Source organism: Ovis aries, chromosome 2 (genome assembly GCF_016772045.2).
Source record: "Ovis aries strain OAR_USU_Benz2616 breed Rambouillet chromosome 2, ARS-UI_Ramb_v3.0, whole genome shotgun sequence".
NCBI classification, from domain to species: Eukaryota; Metazoa; Chordata; class Mammalia; order Artiodactyla; family Bovidae; genus Ovis; species Ovis aries.
This window is the reverse complement of record NC_056055.1, coordinates 232,556,739-232,582,928: the sequence shown is the minus strand read 5'-3', so window position 1 is coordinate 232,582,928 and position 26,190 is coordinate 232,556,739. Positions and strand designations below refer to the sequence as shown.

Genomic DNA, 26,190 nt, shown 5'->3' with positions numbered 1-26,190 from the left:
CAAAAGCCTCAAGGCAGGGGTGGACAGGAATGCAGGAGGAAAGGCAAGCCGACGCTGGGGGGAATACTAGGAGAAGAGACGGGCCTGACTGACCAGGACAAGGATGGGCATTTATTTTTAGTTAAAAACACCAAACAGGAAATATTTTAAGATTTACAGGCCACACAGTCTCTGTTGCAGAGTTTTCTTTGCTTTTAAAACCAATCCTTTAGAAATGTAAGAACCATTCTTATCTCATGAGCGTTACAAAAACAGGCCTAGGCAGGATTTGACCTGTAGAACTTAGTTCAGCTCCTGTAAGGATTTTGACTTTTACTGTAAGGGAAATATTATTTGATGCATGTTTTGAAAAGAATCATTATAGTTGTGGGGGACCAGTTAGAAGAACACTGCAGCAATGCAGAGCAAAGATAACAGCTTAGGCCAGAGTCGGAACCAGGAAAATGGGGTGAAGGAGTCATTAGATTCTGGCTTTTTAACACTCCCCGCCCCAATTAAGTGGATGAACTTGCTCATGAATTGGATTTGGGAAGTATGAAAGGAGTCATGGATGACTCAAGTCTTTTGGCCTGAACAACTAGAAGGATGGTGTCTCACTACTCATGATCGGGATGTATGAAATGTGTGCTTTGCTTCAAAACAAAGTAGAATTCATATTCCTTAAATTCCAGCACAACTTTACAGCTCTTTATTCTTCCAGAACTTCGTAATCATTTTTTGTCAAGGTACAAAAAGATCCTGCTGTGATGTGAATGGAATTGCTTTAAGCTTATTCTGTCCAATGACATGGACAGGTTCTGCATACCTCCTGATAAAAGTATTCCCAGATCCCTATTTATTTGTTGTTACTACAAATAAAATACTTTTTAAAAAATTATAATTTCTAGATCATTTTGATTGATATTTAGGGAAGCTATGGATTTTGTATTTAGCTGCCCTAGTGAACTCTCATATTCACATTGATTCCTCTGTGCTTTGTAAAGATATAGAAATATGTCAACACTGTAATTTCCCTTCTTTATTTGAAATAGATGTATTTTCATTTCTAAACCATTTCTTTATGCATTGCCTAGAATTTTCAGAACAATGCTAGATAACAAATCATACAAAGCATCCTAACCTTCAAGTTTTCAGTTTTAAATATGATATCAAAGTAGTTTTTCAGGGTGTTCAATTTAGTGATAATATTTTATCTTTCCATTGTTTTCAGGTCTCACTTCCCTTTTCACCACTTGTATTAGCAATGTCTCCTGAATCTTGACAAGAAAGTGAAACCACAAAGTTCAGGGTCTTCCTCTCTATTCCTAATCTATTCCAGAATAAGTAATTTGTATCAACCAGTCTTCAAAGTTGTCCCCTTTCTTTGAAGCAAAACTTATTTTTCAAAAGTTCAACTAATTCTCTTTGCTTTGTTTATCCTAATAGCAGGAGGTCTATTCTTCCTTAGGTTTAGATCAGGATTTCTCAACCTCTATGTTACCAAAAACGGTTCCCTGAGACCCTTTCAAGGGGTCAATAAGGTCAAAACTGTTTTCTTATCAATGTAAATACATAATTTGCCCTTTTCGACCACAACCATTTGCAATGATGGTGCTGACCTCTTGCCAGAGTTACAACAGCTATCACTGTAGTTTTTCCATCCTCACGCACTCAGTTTAAAAAACTGTTTCACTTAAGAGTAGTATGAGGAAGCAGAAAAATAATTCATTAAATTTTGACCTGCAAGCGGGAACATTTGATGTGATTGGCTTAAAGCTCAACATTCAGAAAACTAAGATCATGGCACCTGGTCCCATCACTTCATGGGAAATAGATGGGGAACCAGTGGCTGACTTTATTTTTTGGGGCTCCAAAAATCACTGCAGATGGTGACTGCAGCCATGAAATTAAAAGACTTACTCCTTGGAAGGAAAGTTATGACCAACCTAGACAGCATATTCAAAAGAAGAGACATTCCTTTCCCAACAAAGGTCCTTCTAGTCAAAGCTATGGTTTTTCCAATAGTCACGTATGGATGTAAGAGTTAGACTATAAAGAAAGCTGAGCACTGAAGAATTGATGCTTTTGAACTGTGGTGTTGGAGAAGACTCCTGAGAGTCCCTTGGACTGCAAGGAGATCCAACCAGTCCATCCTAAAGGAAATCAGTCATGGGTGTTCATTGGAAGGACTGATGTTGAAGCTGAAACTCCAATACTTTGGCCACCTGATGCAAAGAGCTGACTCATTTGAAAAGACCCTGATGCTGGGAAAGACTGAGGGCAGGAGGAGAAGGGGACGACAGAGGATGAGATGGTTGGATGGCATCACCAACTCAATGGACATGAGTTTGGGTGGACTCTGGGAGTTGGTGAGGGACAGGGAGGCCTGGTGTGCTGCAGTTCATGCAGTTGCAAGGAGTTGGACACAACTGAGAGACTGGACTGAACTGAACTGAATGGGAAGTACACACAAAGCACCTTCTGCCCCTTCCAGAAGTATGGCTGCTTGTCTTGAAGAAAAGTATTTGTATAATAATGCTTGGGCTATGTGCTGAACAAGCAGTTTTCTTCATGCAATATCACTTTTCCTTGAAAGAAAATCTGACAAATTATTCAGGCTTGTATCCTTGGCAGGTATTTTTTCAAAAATAAACAAAGTGAACCTGTCACCTTAAGAAAAACAACCAACAAATAGTATTTGTTGCCAAACTTGAATTTCGAAATTTGAATACAACACGAGGAAGTTTGACCACTTTCTAAAAGTTTTACTTTTCTGAGATCATAGTAGTATAATTTTAGAGTGTGAATTTTTGATACTGAATAATGTGTCAACATTTGGAAGATATAAGTCAATGATCCAACACTTTCTAAATGACCAATGCCTATAACAAAGTTATGTATGGAAAAAGAACCTCTTCAAAGTAGAGAGTATGAGAAGTCCATTTATACACTTTTGAGTCTATTACAACCAAGAAACTATCAACTGGTGAATGCTCATGTGGTATCAGAAACTTCAAAAATCCGAAAGGCTATTAAAATACTCCTCTTTCCCAATTATGCATCTGTATGAGGCCAGATTTTCTTTATATACTTCAACCAAAATAATATAACAGCCATTTTTAAAAGAAATTCACTTCATCATATTATTAACAGTTACCTATATATCTTACTAAGGTATACAAGAAATTGTCTACAGACTTTCTATGGAAGAAAAGCTGCATTATACCAAACTTCACTAATTGTACACTGCTTCCAATGACAGGAAGTTATATAACTAAATAGCCTATAATTACAAATCTTAATCCCATGACTGTGATATTCTTTTCTTTATAAGGATACAGGTAAACCACAGAATCTCAAACTTAAAAAGATGGTAGAAATGATGCAATTTAACTGTCAACTCAAAACAGAAAACAACTTCCTAAAATAAAAGAAAGGATGGAAAATGCTCCACTCAAGCACTCATCCAATGACTCATCAGGCGTTCAGCCCATGGGGAGACAGGTACCATGGAGGGCAAAGGCGGGCCAGAAACGACACATGGGTCAAAGAGCTCAAAGTCTAGAAAGGAAGACAAAAATATGATGCAAATAAAACCATGTTGAAGACAGCAGCAGTCTGGCTATTTCCAAAGGAGGTGGCCAAATGGTGGATATTTGTTTTAGGGGGTAAGGATAAGGTCAGGAGAGGGAGTATTCTGGAAAGCCATTTGGGAAAACCAGATGAAGAGGCTGGTTCTGAAAAACGAATGAGGGCTAAGGGAAACTGGTGTGGGGCAGTGGAACAAGACAAAGACAGTACAGCTAGCTGACTGCTCTTAACTGCTTCCATGAACAGAGAGGGGCCAAGACTGGCAGAGCACACAGAGCAAGGAAGAAGGATTAAAGTCCACCGAGAGCCGCGCAGGCCAGGCCACAAAGGGTCTCATGCACTACGCGAGAAGGCTGAACTGAAGGGTTAAAGGAGGGGAGACATTTCAGAAAGAGCCCTTAGGAGGCTACTACTAGGGTCCATAAGGTCGTGAGAATTTTTGTCAAGTAGGAATGGAAGTTGGGATCAATTCCTAAACCTCTCAGGAAGCAGTAGAGGTTCATGCTATTTCGTGAAAGTTGATGCTTCTCGGGGCGGGGGACAAACTGGGATGAAAGTCACATTTTAGACTGTGATGACTGGGTAGAAGATACTTGTCAGGGATACAGGAAACACAAAATCAGGAGAGGTATCTCCCATGGCAGACTACCAGTGGAAACACTGATTTTAGGAATCAGATAAACCACATCAACAACAAAAACCCCAAAAGTTAAAATAAAATTGGAAACCTCAAGTGAAAAACTTGAGAAAAAAGTTAGATATGTGTTAGATGGCAGAACAGGAGAAAACACGTGGAATTTAAATAGCACCAGCAAGCGCTACTTGAGTTGGACTATATTTTAAAAACCTTAAATAAACACAAACTAAATTTACTGCTTTTTAGAAATCAGCTCATAATTTGTCTTACATGTGCTCCTAATCCAAAGATTAAAAATATAAAATAAAGCCAAATACATACCTTTTCTGCTTTTTTGTCGGAAATGTCTTGCTTCTCCAGCACAGCCATGCTCTCCTTCAGGTTCTTCACGATGTCTGCAGGGGACTTGTGAGACTTCCCAAATGGGAACGGCATGGCAGCAGCGACAGGCGCCTCACTGCGCTCCGCCTGCTCTACCTGCGGACACAGCACAAGGAACCAGTGAGGAAAAGGAGGCAGACAGAAGACCTACTTTCTAAATCCTAAACTGAGAAGAAAACCAGGCTTGAGCAAATTATTTCACATCAGTTTCAAAACCAGTCCTAGGAAATCCACAAATATATAAGAAATGACTGTAGAATTACAGAACACTTTGTACTTTTCAAAACACCTTTTTAATCCCCTGCGCTTGTAACCCCCATCTGGAGAGGAACGTGACGGTGCTGATGCTGGTGGCCTGCTAGTGCTGCCAGGGCCCCTCCTAAGCAACGGAATCTGTAATCTATGGGATCTTTTCAAACAATTCTCCAAGGACATTATATGACTTCCATTTACAGATAAAGCTGAATGACTTAAAGAAACTGGCTCAAGGTACTAAAGGGTAAAACCAGCTCAGGCTCAGGTTGATCCAAAGTGTCCATAATCACCAGACTATACCTCCAGTTAATAGACACCTCTATCAGTTGAGGAAACTGAGGTAAAAAGTTAGTACTGGGGGCTTAGCCAAAAAACACTGGCAATAGGCCCACTCTCTAGGTCTCACCAGATGTGCTTTTTCAAGGTTTATGCTGCTTGCTGCTAAGCGTCCCTCAGGCACACCCATCCTCCTCCTCAGTCAGGCCCGAGGGCTCAGGGCTGGAGGGAACCTTGGAGAGAGCCCTGGGCACATCTTCCCAGTCAGATCTGCAAATTCTTTAAGTGATGGTTTCATGGTGTACTTTTTCTGCCTGGATATGGCTATTCTCTATGAAGGAACTCACTCGATAAATTCTGGGGACAATGAACTTCTGAAAGTTTTTAATTTTTTGTGGGAAGCAGAAGACAACGTTTCAATTACATGAGGCAAAAGGGGGGTATCAACTATTCAAAGAAGTCACCATGCATAAACACAGTTAAGAAGATAAATGATGGAAGGAATGGGAACACGTCAGAAGCTACAATTTCTCTCACTAAATAAACTAAAAGAAGTAACACCCACCCTCGCTAAACAACCTCATATAAGATACCAAAAGATTAACACTTTTGAGAAGAACCTTAAAGATCACTTAGTTCAGTGACTTTCAACCTGGGAGTTCCAAACTCCTATAGTTAACTGCCCCTGGCACCCACTGCCCGGGTAGAGGTAGGTCTCAGACACCCCAACCCTACTCTGTATTTTTTCCATCAACATAAAATCTCTCTGCCGCACAGCATCATAACACTTCCTTTGACCTTCACCTAAGATTTCACTGGAAGAAAGTGTTGGAATGTTTCTTCTCTAAAGTTTGAGATACACAGAGCTGCATGTCTGTTTACAAATAAACATTTAGGGGGAAAGAACATGCAAATGAATTCTAACAGATCATGAACAGTTATGTTATTTCTTGACGTGGTTTGATCAATCTCTATGCCCGAATCAGTCACCTACACACAGTTCGCCTCTGTCAGCTTGTAAATCTTCTTTTGATCATAGTAAAACCATATCTTCATTAATCAAAGGGAAATGCCTTCAAACACAGGTTCTCAAAATTCAAAGATGCATAGATTTACTTCTAAATATCTTTTCTACAACAAGAAGTTTGGATCAACTACAGGTGAGTTACTCCCAGATGGCTGTTACATTTTCTCTTTGATTACCTGGCAAGATGGGACCCAAATTCTGGATCACTCTTTTCCATTACTGTTTTCTTTTATTTATTTTGAAGAAGGGTAGAGGGCAATGCAGACTGCTCCTCTGTAATCAGTAAATTCACACTCACAATATATCCTATGAATATATAATCTTCCTATTTGTATTCCACAAATAATAGCAGCGATAAAACAAGTCTATGCTGGGTAAAGGCTGGGAATGTTTAATGGCTATTTTGCAGGAAATATTAGGGTGCTATGCAACAGAGATTATTTTCAGCTCCTGCTCAGTGGTGAAAGAAGTGACTTTCCAGCTACTACACATGAAATACTGGTCACAGAAGAAAACACACAGCTGCCGAAGAGAATACATATACAAACTGCTCTTGTGAGGGAAAGGGGAAGCATGCCACAATCATTTCTCTTAATTAATACACCAGGCAGACAAGATTCTGCTGAACGTATGAACTAATAAACCATACTTAGAGGAATACAGTCAGTAACAAGCGGCGGACACTCCTCAGCAGGCTTTAACCCAGTCCCAGCTCTTCAGGACATGCTTGTGTTTTCTCTCTGCCCTCCCTCCCCATCTCTCATACACACACTTTAAATATTCTTTTGATGTATTGTTTCAAAAATACAGTTAAGTATAATTATTAAGTAAAAGAATAAATAAGAACTATTTAAATAACATTACAAAATGTATAAATAAAAACTTTATCACATAGTTCTTATTTTAAAGCCTAAGTACAATAATAAAAATCCTTTTATTTCTTTCATTTACACCTTCAAATTCACCAATTCTCATTTAATATAACCAAGATTTGGGGGATCAAAGACAAGGAAATAGTATCCCTTAAAACTTCTGCATTAGAATTTATTTCTTATGGCTAAATTTGCTTTGTACTAAGCTTAATTATCCGTATACTACTGTATGTCACTTGTGATCCAACTTTTTAAATAATTAAGTGAAAATGTAGAGAAGTTTAAAATTCGTGAATGGCTTCTAAGTCATGACTGAGCAGGCAGACAATACATGTGCCTAGAACATTGCTAAAAGGCTAAGAGAAATACATATTTATTGTGTTACTGACTTTACGATTAGTAAAAAAAAATAAAAGCAGCTACTGAGGCAGTGTTATAAGTAACATGATGAAATGGATGTGTCATGTAAGTATTAGCATGTTCATTACAATTGTGGAGAAAGATTCCAAAACAATTGATCAAAAGAGGCTGTACCTCTAGAGAGCCGGAAAAGTGTGGAGGATTGTTATTTTTCTTACAAACCCTTTCTATAACTTTTTGTCTCCTTCAATTTGACACACATAATTCTGGTAAACATGAAACTAAATTTAAAGAAATCAATGGATATATAAAATTATCCTTAATACATAAAAAGCACTATTAATAAAACATTTCCATGGAAGGCTGAATGACAGAAAAGTAAGGCTGCCAATTTACTAACCTTACTAATCCACCAAGTCAGACAGAACCAACAGAACCAGCAGACTTTGACCATGATCTGGAGTTAAGAAAACTAACGTTTCTAAAATATGTAATAGTACACACACACAGCTAAAAGAAATACAGATGACTAAACCAGATTTCATGAATCACTTTAATTCATTTTAGCAATAAAGAACTCTCTGAAATCCACCTGAAGATTTGGAACCAAATAGAAACTGAGTTTGAGTTGGTCATGAGGCTTCAGTTTGCTTGTGCCTCTGTGGTGTATGTGTATGTGCTGTTCACTCAGTCGTGTCTGACTCTGCAACGCCGTGGACTTTAGCCCTCCAGGCTCCTCTGTCCATGGGATTCTCAAAGCAGAAATACTGAAATGGGTTGCCAGTTCCTTCTCCAGGGGATCTTTGCAACCCAGGGATCGAACCCAAGCCCCCCAAACTGCAGGCAGATTCTTTACCATCTAAGCCACCAGGGAAGCCCAGTCCTTACAAGCAACAAAGGCTAATCCCTTCACAGAACAACTCATGACCTTCCAACAATGCCCAAATGATAGCAAATGCAGCACTGAGAATCAACTCTCCAGCCCACTCTGCTTCCTTCCAGGAATGGAGATGGTGCTTTCAAAGGGGCCTGGTCCACCATCACGCCCAACTATTCACAGGCTTCTGTGTCCGTGAAGGATGTGAAACACCCAGGCACATGTCTCCAAGAGCACGGAGATGCCCAAGCTGGAACTAGTGCAGTAACAATGGTTAAAGGGCTTTCCTTGTGGCTCAGCTGGTAAAGAATCTGCCTGCAATGCAGTAGACCCAGATTCGATCCCTGGGTTGGGAAGATCCCCTGGAGAAGGGGAGAGCTACCCACTCCAGTATTCTGGCCTGGAGAATTCCTGGAGTGTATAGTCCACAGGGTCACAGAGTCAGACATGACTGAGCGACTTTTACTTCACTTCACTTCACTTCTAGATGGTTGTAAGACATCCCTCACCTGCCTTGCTCTCACTTCCCCTTTTCTTCCTTTACCATAAGGATTTGAGAGAATTCTAGGGAACAATAACAGCAAGAGTTCCCCGAGTAAGGCCCTTCAATAACTTTTCATTGCCTTTTTGGTAAAACTCAAACTGTCTACCATGGCTTTACCCATCTCCAGTTCACACAGTCCTCCAGCCTCTAATTACGGGGGTCCAGCCACATTGAGGTCCTTCCTTTTGGTTCCCTAAATATGCCGACTACCTCTAAGCCAGAGTACCACAGTTGAAAATATGGTAAGAAACTTTAAAATCTAGATGGGTTTATGTGTTTTCACTGTTTCTCAACTATTGCATATGTTCAAAGTTTTTCTTAAACTACATTTCTGCCTAAGCTATGTTTTAGACATAACCGGAGTTCATGAAGGAAATGGACAAAAATATATACTGTAGTTGAAAAAATTCATTTAGTTTTTAAATACTCTCTTCCCTGTCTCTTCAAAAAAAAAAAAAAAAAACTGGTTCATAATAAATCTCAATAGGATTCCTTGGGCTGAGTCAAAATTACTAATGACACTGGGAGAAAGCCAGCCACTGTCAGCATTACAGAGGGCTGTGGAGACCCATCCCTGGGTCTCTCAAACTGAGGGTAAGCTTGTTCCTGATGGTTAATTAGTGGGACATGCCCAAATCCCAAAGACGACTCAGAGGGGAAATTTAACATGAAAACTGGGAGGACAGGGGTGGGGAATAATTTAGCATGCCTTTATACTAAAATTAATATTTATAAAACAACATGCTAAATCCGCAAGAAAGGAATTTGCACAAACATTTAGCACTTCACACCTCTTAACTTTCACACATTTGTTTTCCTGTCTTTCCAAATGTCCTTTCTTTCCGCTTTTAATTCAATGACTCATATTTATTCCAATGTTGACGTCCTTCAAGGTTCTATCTTGGCTGTCTTCTTATCCTATATTCTCTGAGTGATCTCATCTACCCACCGACTTCAACAACCTGAAATCTATCTCCAGCTCCAACCAATCAGCCTACATTTCTAACTTCTGCCTGCTACAGACACCCTCCAGGCAACTCAAATCTCACCCCCAAGTTCCTCTTATTCTTCTATATTCCCCTTCACAGTGAATGGATCCACTGTTCACTCAATCACAAAACTTTGGTTGTCAGAGCAGATTCTTTCCATTTGTTAACTCTTTCATATAATCAGGAAGTTATTGAAGTTCACAACTTTAGTAAATTCAATTTTCTAAATCTCTCTACCCCTACAGACACCAAGTGGAGACTCTCACTATTCTCCATGAAGGGCTGTAGTTGTCAAAGGGGCTAATATCACTCCTAGGACATGTCCTGGAAAATTTGGTTGTCAGGATGACTGGGACACTTACTGACCCACTGAAATCAATTTAAAAAGGGGGAGGAGATTGCTTTTCGTGCCGCTGTTCACAAAAGCATAGCCCTCAGCCAGCTTCTATATCCGTGAGGTAGGGAGAAGAGGGCTAGACTGGGAGTCAGAATAAATTAAGTCTGCACCTATGTCTACCACTGAGAGTTAAAATGTCTAGCTTTAAAATAACTATGTTGTTAAAAGCACTGCACTCAATATGCCAGCAAATTTGGAAAATTCAGCAGCAGCCACAGGACTGGAAAAGGTCAGTTTTCATTCCAATCCCAAAGAAAGGCAATGCCAAAGAATGTTCAAACTACTGCACAATTGCACTCATTTTACATGCTAGCAAAGCAATGCTCCAAATTCTCCAAGCTAGGCTTCAACAGCATGTGAACCAAGAACTCCCAGATGTTTAAGGTGGATTTAGAAAAGGCACAGGGATCAAACTGCCAACATCCATTGGATCATAGAAAAGACAAGAAAATTCTAGAAAAACACGTACTTCTGCTTCATTGACTACGCTAAAGCCTCTGACTATATGGATCACAACAAACTGTGGAAAATTCTCAAAGACATGGGAATACCAGACCACCTTACCTGCCTCCTGAGAAACCTCTATGCAGGTCAAGAATCAACAGTTAGAACCAGATGTGGAACAATGAACTGGTTGAAAACTGAGACAGGAGTATGCCAAGGCTGTATACTGACACCCTGCTTATTTAACATATGCAGAGTACATCATGAGAAATGCTGGGCTGGATGAATCACAAGCTGGAATCAAGACTGCCAGGAGAAATATCAATGACCTCAGATACGCAGATGACACCAACCTAATGGCAGAAAGCAAAGAGGAACTAAAGAGCCTCTTGATGAAGGTGAAAGAGGAGAGTGAAAAGGCTGGCTTAAAACTCAATATTCAAAAAACTAAGATCATGGCATCCAGTCCCACCACTTTACGGCAAATAGATGGGGAAACAATGGCAATGGTGACAGACTTTATTTTCTTGGGCTCCAAAATCACTGTGGGTTGTGTGACTCCTGCCACGAGATTCAAAAGATGCTTGCTCCTTGGAAGAGAAACTATGACAAACCTAGACAGCATACTAGAAAGCAAAGTCATCACTTTGCTGACAAAGGTCTGTATAGTCAAAGCTATGGTTTTTTCAGTAGTCATGTATGTGTGTGAGGGGTGGACCATAAAGAAGGGTGAGTGCTGAAGAATTGATGCTTTCGCACAGTGGTGCCAGAGAAGACTCTTGGAAGTCCCGTGGACTGCAAGATCAAACCAGTCAATCCTAAAGGAAACCAACCCTGAATATTCATTAGAAGGACTGATACTGAAGCTGAAGCTCTAATACTTTGGCCACCTGATGTGAAGAACTGACTCACTGGAAAAGACCCTGATGCTGGGAACTATTGAAGGCAGGAGGAGAAGGGGGTGACAGAGGACTAGATGGTTGGATAGCGTCACTGACTTAATGGACATGAGTTTGAGCAAACTGGAAGATGGTGAAGGACAGGGAAGCCTGGCATGCTTTAGTCCATAGGTTGCAAAGAGCAGGACATGACTGAGCAACTAAGCAACAAGTTCTTAGAAGAGCATCCGCATGCAGTAAAATCTGAATAAATAGTAGAAAAAGATAGTTCTGTGGGGTTTTTTCCTTCTAACATCTGATTCACGGCTACAATTTCCAGAGCCAAAATGGGTTAAAAAAAAAGGTATCCACACAGACTATACAGCAATGCAAAATGAGTGATTTTCTCCTTTTAAAAACTGCATCTAAAAGTTCTGATTTTGTTTTTGGAAGGATAGGCTATATGCTGTTCTCGGCTGCAAATAAGATGCAATGATTCAGCAGCTTCATTAAAATAAGCCGTGAGTAGTTTAAAGAAGCAGTAGCTTAAAGAAGGTTAAATTAACCTCTGGTTAATTAAAAAAGCTGCCATAGCAGCTTTTTTACACATAGCTCATCATCAGATATGTAAAACCAAAATTAATCGTTCTAGAGCACACAAGACGACTAGTGAAGTGGTCTTTGCAATTAATATATTGCATTGGCCAATACGGTTGTTAGGGTTTTTTAATAACAGCGGCAGGGAAACCCAAATGAACTTTTTAGCCAAACTACTTTCTTGATCAGACTTTCAGGGGCCAATGATGTGCAATACTGGATACTATGCAGGAATCAAACTGACATTTTTTACAGCTCAGCGAGTAAACCACGTGGTTATCATGGTGATAACAGTAGCAGTATTTAAAATAATGCAGGATCTCTCCTATAGTACAACACTTCACAATTCACAAAGCCCTGTTACTTCTCTGTTTAATCCTTCCCATTTCCCTGAGGATAAAATCCACACTCCTGACTGCAGCCTGAAAGGCTCCTTGTGATTTACTCTTCTCTGTCCTCATCTCTTACACTCTAGGCTTCAGCCACAATGTCTGGATTGACACTCCCGGCAATATGGAAGAACATTTTCCATATTGTTCATGGAGAGCTCTTAGTGCAGATCACCATGGTTCTCTTCCTCATTTTACACACAGGGCCTTCCTGACCAAGGCTTCCAGCAGAGGTCCTCTCCCCTAATCTCATCTCCTTACCCTGCTTCATTGCCCTTCCAGTACTTGTCACCAGTATCTGAGATATATTAATAGAGACGGGAGCAGCAGGAGCAGATAGAATAAGTCCACAAAAAGCGCTCTGCTGATTCCACTCATTCACCGTTTTACACCTGAACCCTGGAACATACCTGTAGAAAACACGCAGAAGGACCAAACTATTTCTTTTGATTCTCAAGAAAAGAACAGAAACACTTTTTGATTCTTCACTCCTAAGAGAAGTTCTTTTTCTTCTGTTCTAAATAAGATGAGTAAACTAAGGCACAAAAATATTGAATAATCTGTTCAAACACCATGAAGCTATTAATACTTAGTAAAGTGCAAGAGGTAAGACTTCTAAGGACTCCAGCTTTGAATGCACCATGTACTAGTTTATCTAGTGTCTTTCACATGATAATGAGTATGTCCACTGTGTAGCAGTAGACTTAAAAATGCTTCTCCGGTAAATCTGTTTCTCTAAGATTTATGTCCCAAGATGGCAGATGAATCATTACTTAAGATAGCTGAAAAAGAGAAAAACTCCCAGGAAACTGAACACTGTCAAGTCATTTAAAAACCAATGCTCTGGGGCTTGTGGGCTCAGTGGTAAAGAATCCAACTGCCGATATAGGAGACACAGGTTAGATCGTTGATCCGGGAGGATCCCACATGCTGCAGAGCAACTGAGCCTATGCACCACGACTACTGAGCCTGTGCTCAGAGCCCCAAAGCTGCGCAGCTGCGCCCACGTGCCACAGCTACTGAAGCCCGTGCTCTGCGGGAGGAGAAACCACCATAATGAGAAGTCCACGCACCACAACTAGAGAGGGGCCCCGCTGCTTGCCACAACTAGAGAAAAGCAATAAAGGCCCAGCACAGCCAGAAATAAATACAGTTTTTAAAAAAATCAATATTCTGAAGATTTCTACTGCCCTGAAAAAAAATGCCCACAATCCCTTTTAACTGAAAACACTTTAGATAGAATGTTGCATACACATATTTATATGCCCTATATGTACATATATATGTTTATGTATATAAAAGAAACCTGTGTGTCCTATATATGCAAACACGTATGTTGAAGAGAAAAAAATCAAAGGTTAACAATGGGCACTGAGAATGTGTATTGTATATTAAGTTTTTCTTAAGGACAAATATTTATAATGTACATGTGATACTTTTTCCTGATTATAGAATCGCTATTTAAAAAATCAATATGAGATCATTCCCAGGTAAAGGAACCAGGGCCCCGTGAAGGAGCTGGAAAATATATAAGACGAGAATGGGACATGTTACCTCAGAAAGCAAAGATGGATGATGTCGTGCCAAAAAAGACACAGGAGCCAAAGTGAAAGGCTCTCACAGGCACGTGTGTGCATGTGTGTGTGTGTGTGCGTGTGTGTACACTCAGTTGTGTCTGACTCTAACTGCATGAACTGTAGCTGCTAGGTTCCTCTGTCCATGGGATTTTCCAAACAAGAACAGTGGAGTGGGTTGCCATTTCCTGTTCCAGGGGATCTTCCAAACCTAGAGACTGGACCTGCATCTCCTGCATCGCCTGCACTGGCGGGCAGATTCTTTACCACTGCGCCAGCTAAGAAGCCCTCCTACAAGCCTAAGGTAATACAATTCGGGCATAAAAAAGAAAAACCACTGCAAGGAACTGACAAGAAAATTAAAATTTGCATATATAAATATAAATTATGTATTGGACAGTAGTATAAGTAAACTATACTATAGTTAATATAAAAGATTAAAACTCATGAAGATTATAATATCAAAAAAGAAAATCCATTGGTCACATTAAAGTGTGAGAACAACAACTCAATACCTGCAAAAGTGGTAAATAAAAGAAAGAGAATGACACTTTTATTCTGTCTTTTCTGTATAGCCTGCATTTGAGGGTAACCAAATAGTCGAAAGGGAAAGAATCTTCTTAACAGAAGATTCACATAGTTAATAAATGTAGAAAGAAAAACAGAAAATTAACATTGTGCAATTTTGATGAAATATGGGATATAGGCAACAATTATCAATGCCCATTATAATTATAAGTAAAAGGATGATGGAGAACTTCATAGCAGATATACTGGAGCTGATAACTTGGAACACTATCAGTGTTTTTAAAATAAGAAAATCAGACATCAATGTGACTAGGAAAATCAAACATCAATGTGACTCATGGTAGGATATACAGGAAGTACAAAGCTCTATCTATAAAAATATTTACCTCCTTTCCCTCATTTAAAAAATCAACTGAATCAAATGAAGTTCCTAGAACTATCAGTCTACAGGAAACACAGGGGATGAAGGAACAAGTTAAACAACATAATAAGGAAGCACTAATTCAAACCCAGAACACGGGCCAAACTTGGGTTTCTGCAACAGATCAAAAAGCATTAGCAGATGGGGGACAGGAAAGGCAGTGGCAAATGTTTAATCAAAGAAACTCACTAGATACAGTCAAACGCACGGATCTTTTCTGGTGCCTGATTCAAATAAACCAACTATACAAAAGATATATGGGCAAATCAGAAAAATCATATTCTAGGTAGGATAATTAACAAATTACTAATGTTGTTATGTATGTATGTAAAAATATCCTTAGCATTATACATATGTACTGAAATATGGGTGATTTGGGATTTGATTTAAAATACTATAGTACACTTAAGAGTAAGGTGGAGGGAATAGATGAAACAAGGATAAAATATTAATAACTGCTGTTGTGGGTACAACTTCACTATACTACAGTATCTGTATATACTTGAACATTTTCATAATTTTTAAAAATTAGAAATTGGGAAGATTTTTTACTCTGAAGAATTGTTATGTTTCCTATAATTGATACGTCTATTGTGCTTTGCTTTTTACCATTTGCCTAAATGGTAAAAGTTAAATTTAAATTTAACTTAAAGTTAACAAAGTTACTTGAACATTTTTGTAATTTTTAAAAATTAGAAATTGGGAAAATTTTTTATTCTGAAGAATTGCTATGTTTCCTGTAATTGATATGTCTATTGTGCTTTGCTTTTTTCCCATTTGCCTAAATTGTCAAAGTTAAATTTATGTGCAAATGCAAAATGATCACCTTAAACCTTGTTTCTGCCATAAAAACAACCCCTTCTCCTCTCTGGACTCACAGCTCTTACTTAACAGTTCCAACGTATGCATGTTGTCATTCTGTCCACTACAATTCAATAAAGAAACATACCTGCTGACGGCACAGAAAAAGAAAAAAAATGTCTACCGAAGAAATAGGTGCTCAGGCAACGCCTTCAACAGTTGACTTACAGTGCCCCTCCCTGAAATTCATAGACAACTGCAGCAGTGCCACCGTGAACAGCTCTTTGCGAATGCCCCATCTTCTCCATTTGTCCCAAATCCTGCCCATCTCTAACTCTACTTTTAAGTAACAGCTCCTCCACGAAGACCCCCACAGTAAAAGTAATCTTCCGCCTCACACTCCTGAGGTTTCAAAATGTTGATTATAGAGTGCTCTTAAAATTAACATATGTATAACCCTCAACAAGTCAGGAAGTCCCAAAACCCGATGTGGCGGAACTGAATACTAGCCAGCTTGCTGCACGCTCATGACATCTGGCATGCTGCTTCGTATAAGACACCAGATACATGTTTTGACTGGAACCAAAAAACAGTTCTGAAAGTAAAAGAAGGCCATAGAAAGGACTGATATATAAGCAAGCAGGAGTTACCTAGGAAGTTTTAATCTGAAACCCAGGCAGAACAGCGCCTGGGTTTTGTGGAGGTTCTTGGAGGGTGAGCACGGAATCCAGGAAAGGACCTATAATCTAGATGTTGCTATGGACTCACACCTGCTCGCTTAACTTTTCTAATAAGTATGTGCTGCCCCCTGTATGTTGTTTGTTCCATGAAGAGCAACATGCACAATTCTGACCAAAGTGTAATGTACACATGTCATTAACCAAGATGGAATACTGAAAAGGTGGATCTGGGTTCCCAAGACTGAGGCATGATTTGTAGAACCATCCTGTTTGGGATCTTCACAACACTTCTGCATTGATTTTAAAAAAATTAATGTTAGATTAGAATGAACGTAACCAACTGACCACTTGACATTATAATGTGATGTGTATTCTCTAAATTCAAGGTCTATGAAAAACTATCCGTGAAACTACCCCTTCCCACTTTTCCTAATTCCTATGGTAAGGTAAACACATCCTGTACATCGTTGTGGCTGTTCAGTCACCAAAGTGCCGAACTCTCTGCGACCCCGTGGACTGCAGCATGTCAAGATTTCCCTGCCCTTCAGGATCTCCCGGAGTTTGCTCAAATTGATGTCCATTGAATCAGTGATGCTTGCGACCCAACCATCTCATTGTCTGCTGTGCTTTTCTCCCTTTGCCTTCAATCTTTCCCAGGATGAGGGTCTTTTTCAACGAGTATATCTTTCAGTTCAGTTCAGTCGCTCAGTCATGTCCGATGCTTTGTGACCCCATGAACTGTAGCACGCCAGGCCTCCCTGTCCATCACCAACTCCTGGAGTTCACCCAAACTCATGTGCATCGGGTCGGTGATGCCATCCAGCCGTCTCATCTACTGTCGTCCCCTTCTCCTCCTGCCCCCAATCCCTCCCAGCGTCAGGGTCTTTTCCAATGAATCAACTCTTCGCATGAGGTGGCCAAAGTATTGGAGTTTCAGCCTCAGCATCAGTCCTTCCATTGAACACCCGAGATTGGTCTCCTTTAGGATGGACTGGTTGGATCTCCTTGCAGTTCAAGGGACTCTCAAGAGTTTTCTCCAGCACCACAGTTCAAAAGCATCAATTCTTCGGCGCTCAGCTTTCTTCACAGTCTAACTCTCACATCCATACATGACTACTGGAAAACCATAGCCTTGACTAGACGGACCTTTGTTGGCAAAGTAATATCTCGGCTTTTTAATACGCTATCTAGGTTGGTCATAACTTTCCTTCCAAGGAGTAAGTGTCTTTTAATTTCATGGCTGCAGTCACCAACTGCAGTCATTTTGGAGCCCAGAAAAATAAAGTCTGACACTGTTTCCACATCTATTTCCCATGAAGTGATGGGACCAACTTAGTTTTGCAAATGTTGAGCTTTAGGCCAACTTTTTCACTCTCCTCTTCCACTTTCATCAAGAGGCTTTTGAGTTACTCTTTACTTTCTGCCATAAGGGTGGTGTCATCTGCATATCTGAGGTTATTGATATTTCTCCCAGCAATCCTGGTTCCAGCCTGTGTTTCTTCCAGCTCAGCATTTCTCAGGATGTACTCTACATATAAGTTAAATAAGCAGGGTGACAATATACAGCCGTGACGTACTCCTTTTCCTATTTGGAACCAGTCTGTCGTTCCATGTCCAGTTCTAACTGTTGCTTCCTGACCTGCATACAGGTTTCTCAAGAGGCAGGTCAGGTGGTCTGGTATTCCCATCTCTTGAAGAATTTTCCACAGTTTATTGTGATCCACACAGTCAAAGGCTTTGGCATAGTGAATAAAGCAGAAATAGATGTTTTCTGGAACTCTCTTGCTTTTTCCATGATCCAGCGGATGTTGGCAATTTGATCTCTGGTTCCTCTGCCTTTTCTAAAACCAGCTTGAACGTCAGGGAGTTCATGGTGCACGTATTGCTGAAGCCTGGCTTGGAGAATTTTGAGCATTACTTTACTAGCGTGTGAGATGAGTGCAATTGTGCGGTGGTTTGAGCATTCTTTGGCATTGCCTTTCTTTGGAATTGGAATGAACACTGACCTTTTCCAGTCCTGTGGCCACTGCTGAGTGTTCCAAATTTGCTGGCTTATTGAGTGCGGCACTTTCACAGCATCATCTTCCAGGATTTGAAACAGCTCAATTGAATTCCATCACTTCCACTAGCTTTGTTCATAGTGATACTTTCTAAGGCCCACTTGACTTCACATTCCAGGATGTCTGGCTCTAGGTGAGTGATCACACCATCGTGATTATCTGGCTCGTGAAGATCTTTTTTGTACAGCTCTTCTGTGTATTCTTGCCACCTCTTCTTAGTATCTTCTGCTTCTATTAGGTCCATACCATTTCTGTCCTTTATCTAGCCCATCTTTGCATGAAATGTTCCCTTGGTATCTCTAATTTTCTTGAAGAGATCTCTAGTCTTTCCCTTTCTGTTGTTTTCCTCTATTTCTTTGCATTGATCGCTGAGGAAGGCTTTCTTATCTCTCCTTGCTATTCTTTGGAACTCTGCATTCAGATGCTTATATCTTTCCTTTTCTCCTTTGCTTTTCGCTTCTCTTTTCTCAGCTATTTGTAAGGCCTCCTCAGACAGCCATTTTGCTTTTTTGCATTTCTTTTCCATGGGGTGGTCTTGATCCCTTCTCCTGTACAATGTCATAAACCTCTGTCCATAGTTCATCGGGCACTCTATCAGATCTAGTCCCTTAAATCTATTTCTCACTTCCACTGTATAATCATAAGGGATTTGATTTAGGGCATACCTGAATGGTTTAGCAGTTTTCCCTACCTTCTTCAATTTAAGTCTGAATTTGGCAATAAGGAGTTCATGATCTGAGCCACAGTCCACTCCTGGTCTTGTTTTTGTTGACTGTATAGTTTCTCCATCTTTGGCTGCAGAGAATATAATCAATCTGATTTCGGTGTTGACCATCTGGTGATGTCCATGTGTAGTCTTCTCCTGTGTTGTTGGAAGAGGGTGTTTGCTATAACCAGTGCATTCTCATGGCAAAACTCTATTAGCCTTTGCCCTGCTTCATTCCGTATTCCAAGGCCAAATTTGCCTGTTACTCCAGGTGTTTCTTGACTTCCTACTTTTGCATTCCAGTCCTCTATAATGAAAAGGACATCTTTTTTGGGTGTTAGTTCTAGAAAGTCTTGGAGGTCTTCACAGAACCATTCAACTTCAGCTTCTTCAGTGTTGCTGGTTGGGGCATAGGCTTGGATCACTGTGATACTGAATGGTTTGCCTTGGAAACGAACAGAGATCATTCTGTTGTTTTTGCGATTGCATCCAAGTACTGCATTTTGGACTCTTTCGTTGACCATGAGGGCTACTCCATTTCTTCTAAGGGATTCCTGCCCACAGTAGTAGATATAATGGTCATCTGAGTTAAATTCACACATTCCAGTCCATTTTAGTTTGCTGATTCCTACAATGTTGACGTTTACTCTTGCCATCTCCCGTTTGACTACTTCCAATTTGCTTTGATTCATGGACCTCACATTCCAGGTTCCTATGCAATATTGCTCTTTATAGCCTCGGACCTTGCTTCTATCACCAGTCACATCCACAGCTGGGTATTGTTTTTGCTTTGGCTCCATCCCTTCATTCTTTCTGGAGTTATTTCTCCACTGATCTCCTGTAGCATATTGGGCACCTACTGACCTGGGGAGTTCCTCTTTCAGTATCCTATCATTTTGTCTTTTCATACTGTTCATGGGGTTCTCAAGGCAAGAATACTGAAGTGGCTTGCCATTCCCTTCTGCAGTGGACCACATTCTGTCAGACCTCTCCACCATGATCCTCCCGTCTTGGGTGGCCCCACATGGCATGGCTTGGTTTCACTGAGTTAGACCAGGCTGTGCTTAGGCTCATATAAAAGACCAGCCCTGAGATCCCATGGTGAGTATGTCCATCAGAATTCAAAGTCTCTTATCTTCAAATTCTCTTGTATTTATTTGTCCTGTCATCTTATACACAGATCAACTATTACAAAAATGTACAACATAAAAGTATGACTTAATTATGAAAAAGTAACCAGAAATACTGATTTTCAAATTGATTAAATAAATAAAAAGCAATTTCTAAAACTATTATGAGTTAAATATGGAAAAGATACCTTTGACTGTCCCTTCCCTCCCTCAAAAAAATCCACCAAAATATAAAAAAAACAAAAATTGGCCCATACCTCTGTTCCATATGGTTAAGAAAGGATTTGTATTGCTCATCATTGACAATCCAACCTTCTTTTCTATTAAATATCAGGAATGCATTGCATAGGGAACTACTTTTTAGTTCTAATCAAGTCTAGTTCCAAATATGGGTATAGGTCTGAGTGACCATGAGCTTCTCCAGCTTGTGGAAGTACAGGAAGTATTTACCACAGGAACTGGGGACAGCAGGAAGGGGTAGTTTCACGGATATAAAGTGTTCACAGACCTTGGATTTAGAGAATACACATCATGACATAATGCTGAAGTGATGAGTCAATTAAGTTCAGAGTAACTAAAACAAAACTCTGTTAGGCACACACTTAAATAATTTTTAAAAGAGAGATTGTTGGGGACTTTCAATCTCTTTCACATCTTCAGAATTTAGAGTTATAGGTTAGGGTAGACTATTCTTGGTGGAACATTCTCCATGACCCCAATTGCATACGTCATATGAACCATTAATTCAATTTTTGTGTGTGTGTGTGTGTGGGGGGGTAATCAAAAGTAGCAAATAATCATTAGAGGTAAATCAATCTTTTATTCCCACAAGTTTAAATTTCTAGAAAAAATTCCTATTTCAAATTCACACTTTTTGTTATAAATGAATTACAGATCAAGAACTTAATGAAATAGACTTAGTAAATGTGCTGTTCAGAAATAATTTCACTTTTGTGTTCTAAGATAGGCTTTTTGTTAATCCTTGAAAGTTTCTTTTACTCACACTAAATGTGAGTGTCAAATTATGAATGTTTATGAAATATGCTCTAATGATAATGTTCATTATTTGAACAAGAAATCAAGAGACATCTTCTTATAGGAGAGATCTTTGCTTCAAACAAAGCAATTTTCAGAGAAAAGTAATTTTACAAGGATTTTTTAAAGCACCACCAAAAAAAAAAAAATCCATGTATTAATTTTACAAACAGGAACCTCATATTTAAACCTCAAACACTTTCAGAGAGAACCATATGACTAGTGTCAAGTTTTACTGTGGTAATCTCAGTGTACCATGCAGTCATTATGGATTTTCAAGACTAAAATTATGATAATTAAGTACAATAGACTACTTCAAGCTGCCTTAAATCCTCTCTGGAATAAGGTGGGGCATGGATGAACAGAATGATCTCAGTTCGTCTCCAAGGCAAACCATTCAATATCACAGTTACCCAAGTCTATGCCCCAACCAGTAATGCTGAAGAAGCTGAAGTTGAACAGTTTTATGAAGGCCTACAAGACCTTTTAGAACTAACACCCAAAAAAGATGTCCTTTTCATTATAGGGGACTGGAATGCCAAAGTAGGAAGTCAAAAAACAACTGGAGTAACCAGCAAATTTGGCCTTGGAATGTGGAATGAAGCAGGGCAGAGACTAATAGAGTTTTGCCAAGAAAATGAACTGGTCATAGCAAACACCCTCTTCCAACAACAGAAGAGAAGACTCTACACATGGGCATCACCAGATGGTCAACACCGAAATCAGATTGATTATATTCTTTGCAGCCAAAGATGGAGAAGCTCTATACAGCCAACAAAAACAAGACCAGAAGCTGACTGTGGCTCAGATCATGAACTCCTTATTATCAAATTCAGACTTAAATTGAAGAAAGTAGGGAAAACTGCTAGACCATTCAGGTATGCCCTAAATCAAATCCCTTATGATTATACAGTGGAAGTGAGAAATAGATTTAAGGGCCTAGATCTGATAGATAGAGTGCCTGATGAACTATGGAATGAGTTTCGTGACATTGTGCAGGAGACAGGGATCAAGACCATCCCCATGGAAAAGAAATGCAAAAGAGCAAAATGGCTGTCTGAGGAGGCCTTACAAATAGCTGTGAAGAGAAGAGAGGCGAAAAACAAAGGAGAAAAGGAAAGATATAGGCATCTAAATGCAGAGTTCCAAAGAATAGCAAGAAGAGATAAGAAAGCCTTCTTCAGCGATCAATGCAAAGAAATAGAGGAAAACAACAGAATGGGAAAGACTAGATATCTCTTCAAGAAAATTAGAGATACCAAGGGAACATTTCATGCAAAGATGGGCTCAATGAAGGGCAGAAATGGTATGGACCTAACAGAAGCAGAAGATATTAAGAAGAGGTGGCAAGAATACACGGAAGAACTGTACAGAAAAGATCTTCACGACCCAGATAGTCATGATGATGTGATCACTAATCTTGAACCAGACATCCTGGAATGTGAAGTCAAGTGGGCCTTAGAAAGTATCACTATGAACAAAGCTAGTGGAAGTGATGGAATTCCAATTGAGCTGTTTCAAATCCTGAAAGATGATGCTGTGAAAGTGCTGCACTCAATATGCCAGCAAATTTGGAACACTCAGCAGTGGCCACAGGACTGGAAAAGGTCAGTGTTCATTCCAATTCCAAAGAAAGGCAATGCCAAAGAATGCTCAAACCACCGCACAATTGCACTCATCTCACACGCTAGTAAAGTAATGCTCAAAATTCTCCAAGCCAGGCTTCAGCAATACGTGCACCATGAACTCCCTGACGTTCAAGCTGGTTTTAGAAAAGGCAGAGGAACCAGAGATCAAATTGCCAACATCCGCTGGATCATGGAAAAAGCAAGAGAGTTCCAGAAAAACATCTATTTCTGCTTTATTCACTATGCCAAAGCCTTTGACTGTGTGGATCACAATAAACTGTGGAAAATTCTTCAAGAGATGGGAATACCAGACCACCTGACCTGCCTCTTGAGAAACCTGTATGCAGGTCAGGAAGCAACAGTTAGAACTGGACATGGAACAACAGACTGGTTCCAAATAGGAAAAGGAGTACATCAAGGCTGTATATTGTCACCCTGCTTATTTAACTTATATGCAGAGTACATCATGAGAAACGCTGGACTGGAAGAAACACAAGCTGGAACCAGGATTGCTGGGAGAAATATCAATAACCTCAGATATGCAGATGACACCACCCTTATGGCAGAAAGTGAAGAGGAGCTAAAAGCCTCTTGATGAAAGTGAAACAGGAGAGCAAAAAAGTTGGCCTAAAGCTCAACATTCAGAAAACGAAGATCATGTCATCTGGTCCCATCACTTCATGGGAAACAGATGGGGAAACAGCGGAAACGGTGTCAAGACTTTATTTTTGGGGGCTCCAGAATCACTGCAGATGGTGACTACAGCCATGAAATTAAAAGACGCTTACTCCTTGGAAGAAAAGTTATGATCAACCTAGATAACATATTGAAAAGCAGAGACATTACTTTGTCGACTAAGGTCCATCTAGTCAAGGCTATGGTTTTTCCAGTAGTCATGTATGGATGTGAGAGTTGGACTGTGAAGAAGGCTGAGCACCAAAGAATTGATGCTTTTGAACTGTGGTGTTGTAGAAGACTCTTGAGAGTCCCTTGAACTGCAAGGAGATCCAACCAGTCCATTCTGAAGGAGATCAACCCTGGGATTTCTTTGGAAGGAATGATGCTAAAGCTGAAACTCCAGTACTTTGGCCACCTCATGTGAAGAGTTGACTCATTGGAAAAGACTCTGATGCTGGGAGGGATTGAGGGCAGCAGGAGAAGGGGACGACAGAGGATAAGATGGGTGGATGGCATCATGGACTCGATGGACGTGAGTCTGAGTGAACTCCGGGAGATGGTGATAGACAGGGAGGCCTGGCGTGCTGCAATTCATGGGGTCGCAAAGAGTCGGACATGACTGAGCGACTGAACTGATGGATGAACAATCACTGAAACACTTCTAGAATTCACTTAAACATATGGTTGGAAGTATTTTAGTCAAACTGTAATTAGCTAAATAATTCTTAAGTGCTAAGATAGTATCACATTTCAGAGCTCTCTGACTTCTTCCTGTAACTTTCAATTATATTAAAAATACACATACATGCATGCATACCTAACTTAAATCTTACTTGTGCAGAAAAGTTTGCTCTTTACATATCTGCTTTTTGCTTCAGTTGAATACTAGCCCGATAACAATTTTCCAACATCTTTTGCTGTTAAATGAAAGGTAGTTTGCTCACTAAAATAAGTACCATGAATGAGACTGCATTTACACATGTTTGATCTGGGTCCTTATATTTTCAAATTTCTGTATGAGCACAGCTTTGCAAAACGTATAATATTTTATATCAATAATTCCACACAAAATATAACTTTAACAATGTCTTTTAAATTCATTATAAAAGTAAACATATACTTTCTTCATAGCTGAAACTGTTGGACCAACACAGCTCTCTTCTGAGTCAGCAGGGGTCATTACAGCATTTCTCCAAAGGACAGGCTGTTTTGTAACTATTTCAGCAAAAATACTAGGTCACAGGCTTTGGGTCTTATTTCTAATGTGCTACTGTATTTCTCTGTGCCCGACCAGCGTGCCCAGCTTTACTCTTTCCTGCAAGTCATATAAAATGAGTGAGAGTAAAGAAACTCCTTGTCTCTCTCTCTGCTAGCCAGATCTATCTCACTCAGGAGAGTCACTGTGTGTCAGTTCAGCTTTATAAAACCCAAAGAAATGATTCCTGACCTTCCCACCTTAGGAAGCAATTTTCTATAAAGAATGACTAAGTAAAGGGCTCTTCTGGCCACAGAAAGACCACACAATGTTCTGTATATGAGATGCCAGAATAAAAGAAGGCAAGGAGATTCTGAGTGTCTGGGGGGTCAAAACACAAAGATTACAACCTGTACCAAAAACTTATGCCAGTTTACACTGTCATCAACAGTACATGAAGGCAGTGATTTCCTCACCAGCCAACCAACACTAGCCCTACTAATCCTTGTGATTTTTGCCAATCTGTCAGAATAAAAACACTATTTTCTTGACCTCCTTCCTACCCACCCAACCATCAATTTGACTTTGATTTGAATTCCTGATCACTAATGACAATAAACACATTTTCCTATCTATTATCCATCTGGACTTCTTTAGCAAAACTGTACATCTCTAATGCTTATTATTACACCAGGTTTGGGTGTTTTTCTTCCTGAATTAAAGGATACTTGTGTAGGTGTAGGTGAAGCCGCTCAGTCATGTCTGACTCTTTGTGATCCCATGGACTGCCAGGCTCCTCCATCCATAGGATTTTCCAGGCAAGAATACTGGAGTGGGTTGCCATTTCTTTCTCCAGGGGATATTCCCCTACCCAGGGATTGAACCCCGGTCTCCCGCATTGCAGGCAGACTCTTTACCATCTGAGCCACCAGGGAATCCCATTATCCCTTTGGCTGTATCTTTTTTCCAAATATGTTCTCCTAATTTGCTGTTTGCATTTCGACTATTTGTCAATGTACAAAGTTTTCATTTTCTTATAGCTTTATCTATCATCTTTTTCTTTAAAAATTCTGGATAGCCTATCAGGCTTGTAACTGCATATTGAATATGATGCAGACATTATTTACAATTAAACAGCACATCCTTCTTTGAAATTAGTTCCAGTAGAATCTAACTTAACAAACCTCACTATTTTAATCAGTTTGACAGTGAGGCAACTTTCACACTAGCACTGCTGAACTGAGGGGGAAAATTAATCAAG

At 39.9% G+C, this 26,190-nt stretch overlaps 1 protein-coding gene across 2 annotated transcripts in view; it reads right to left on the bottom strand.

The window, feature by feature from the left end:
• CAB39 (calcium binding protein 39) overlaps nt 1-26,190 on the bottom strand; it is a 94,979-nt gene that overhangs the window by 47,967 nt on the left and 20,822 nt on the right. For both annotated transcript variants that reach the window (XM_027965309.2, XM_060411352.1), the window contains exon 2: nt 4,529-4,684. In XM_027965309.2, coding sequence (XP_027821110.1) covers nt 4,529-4,642 — 114 coding nt within the window. In that variant the 5' untranslated portion in view covers nt 4,643-4,684. The remainder of the gene's footprint in view (nt 1-4,528; nt 4,685-26,190) is intronic.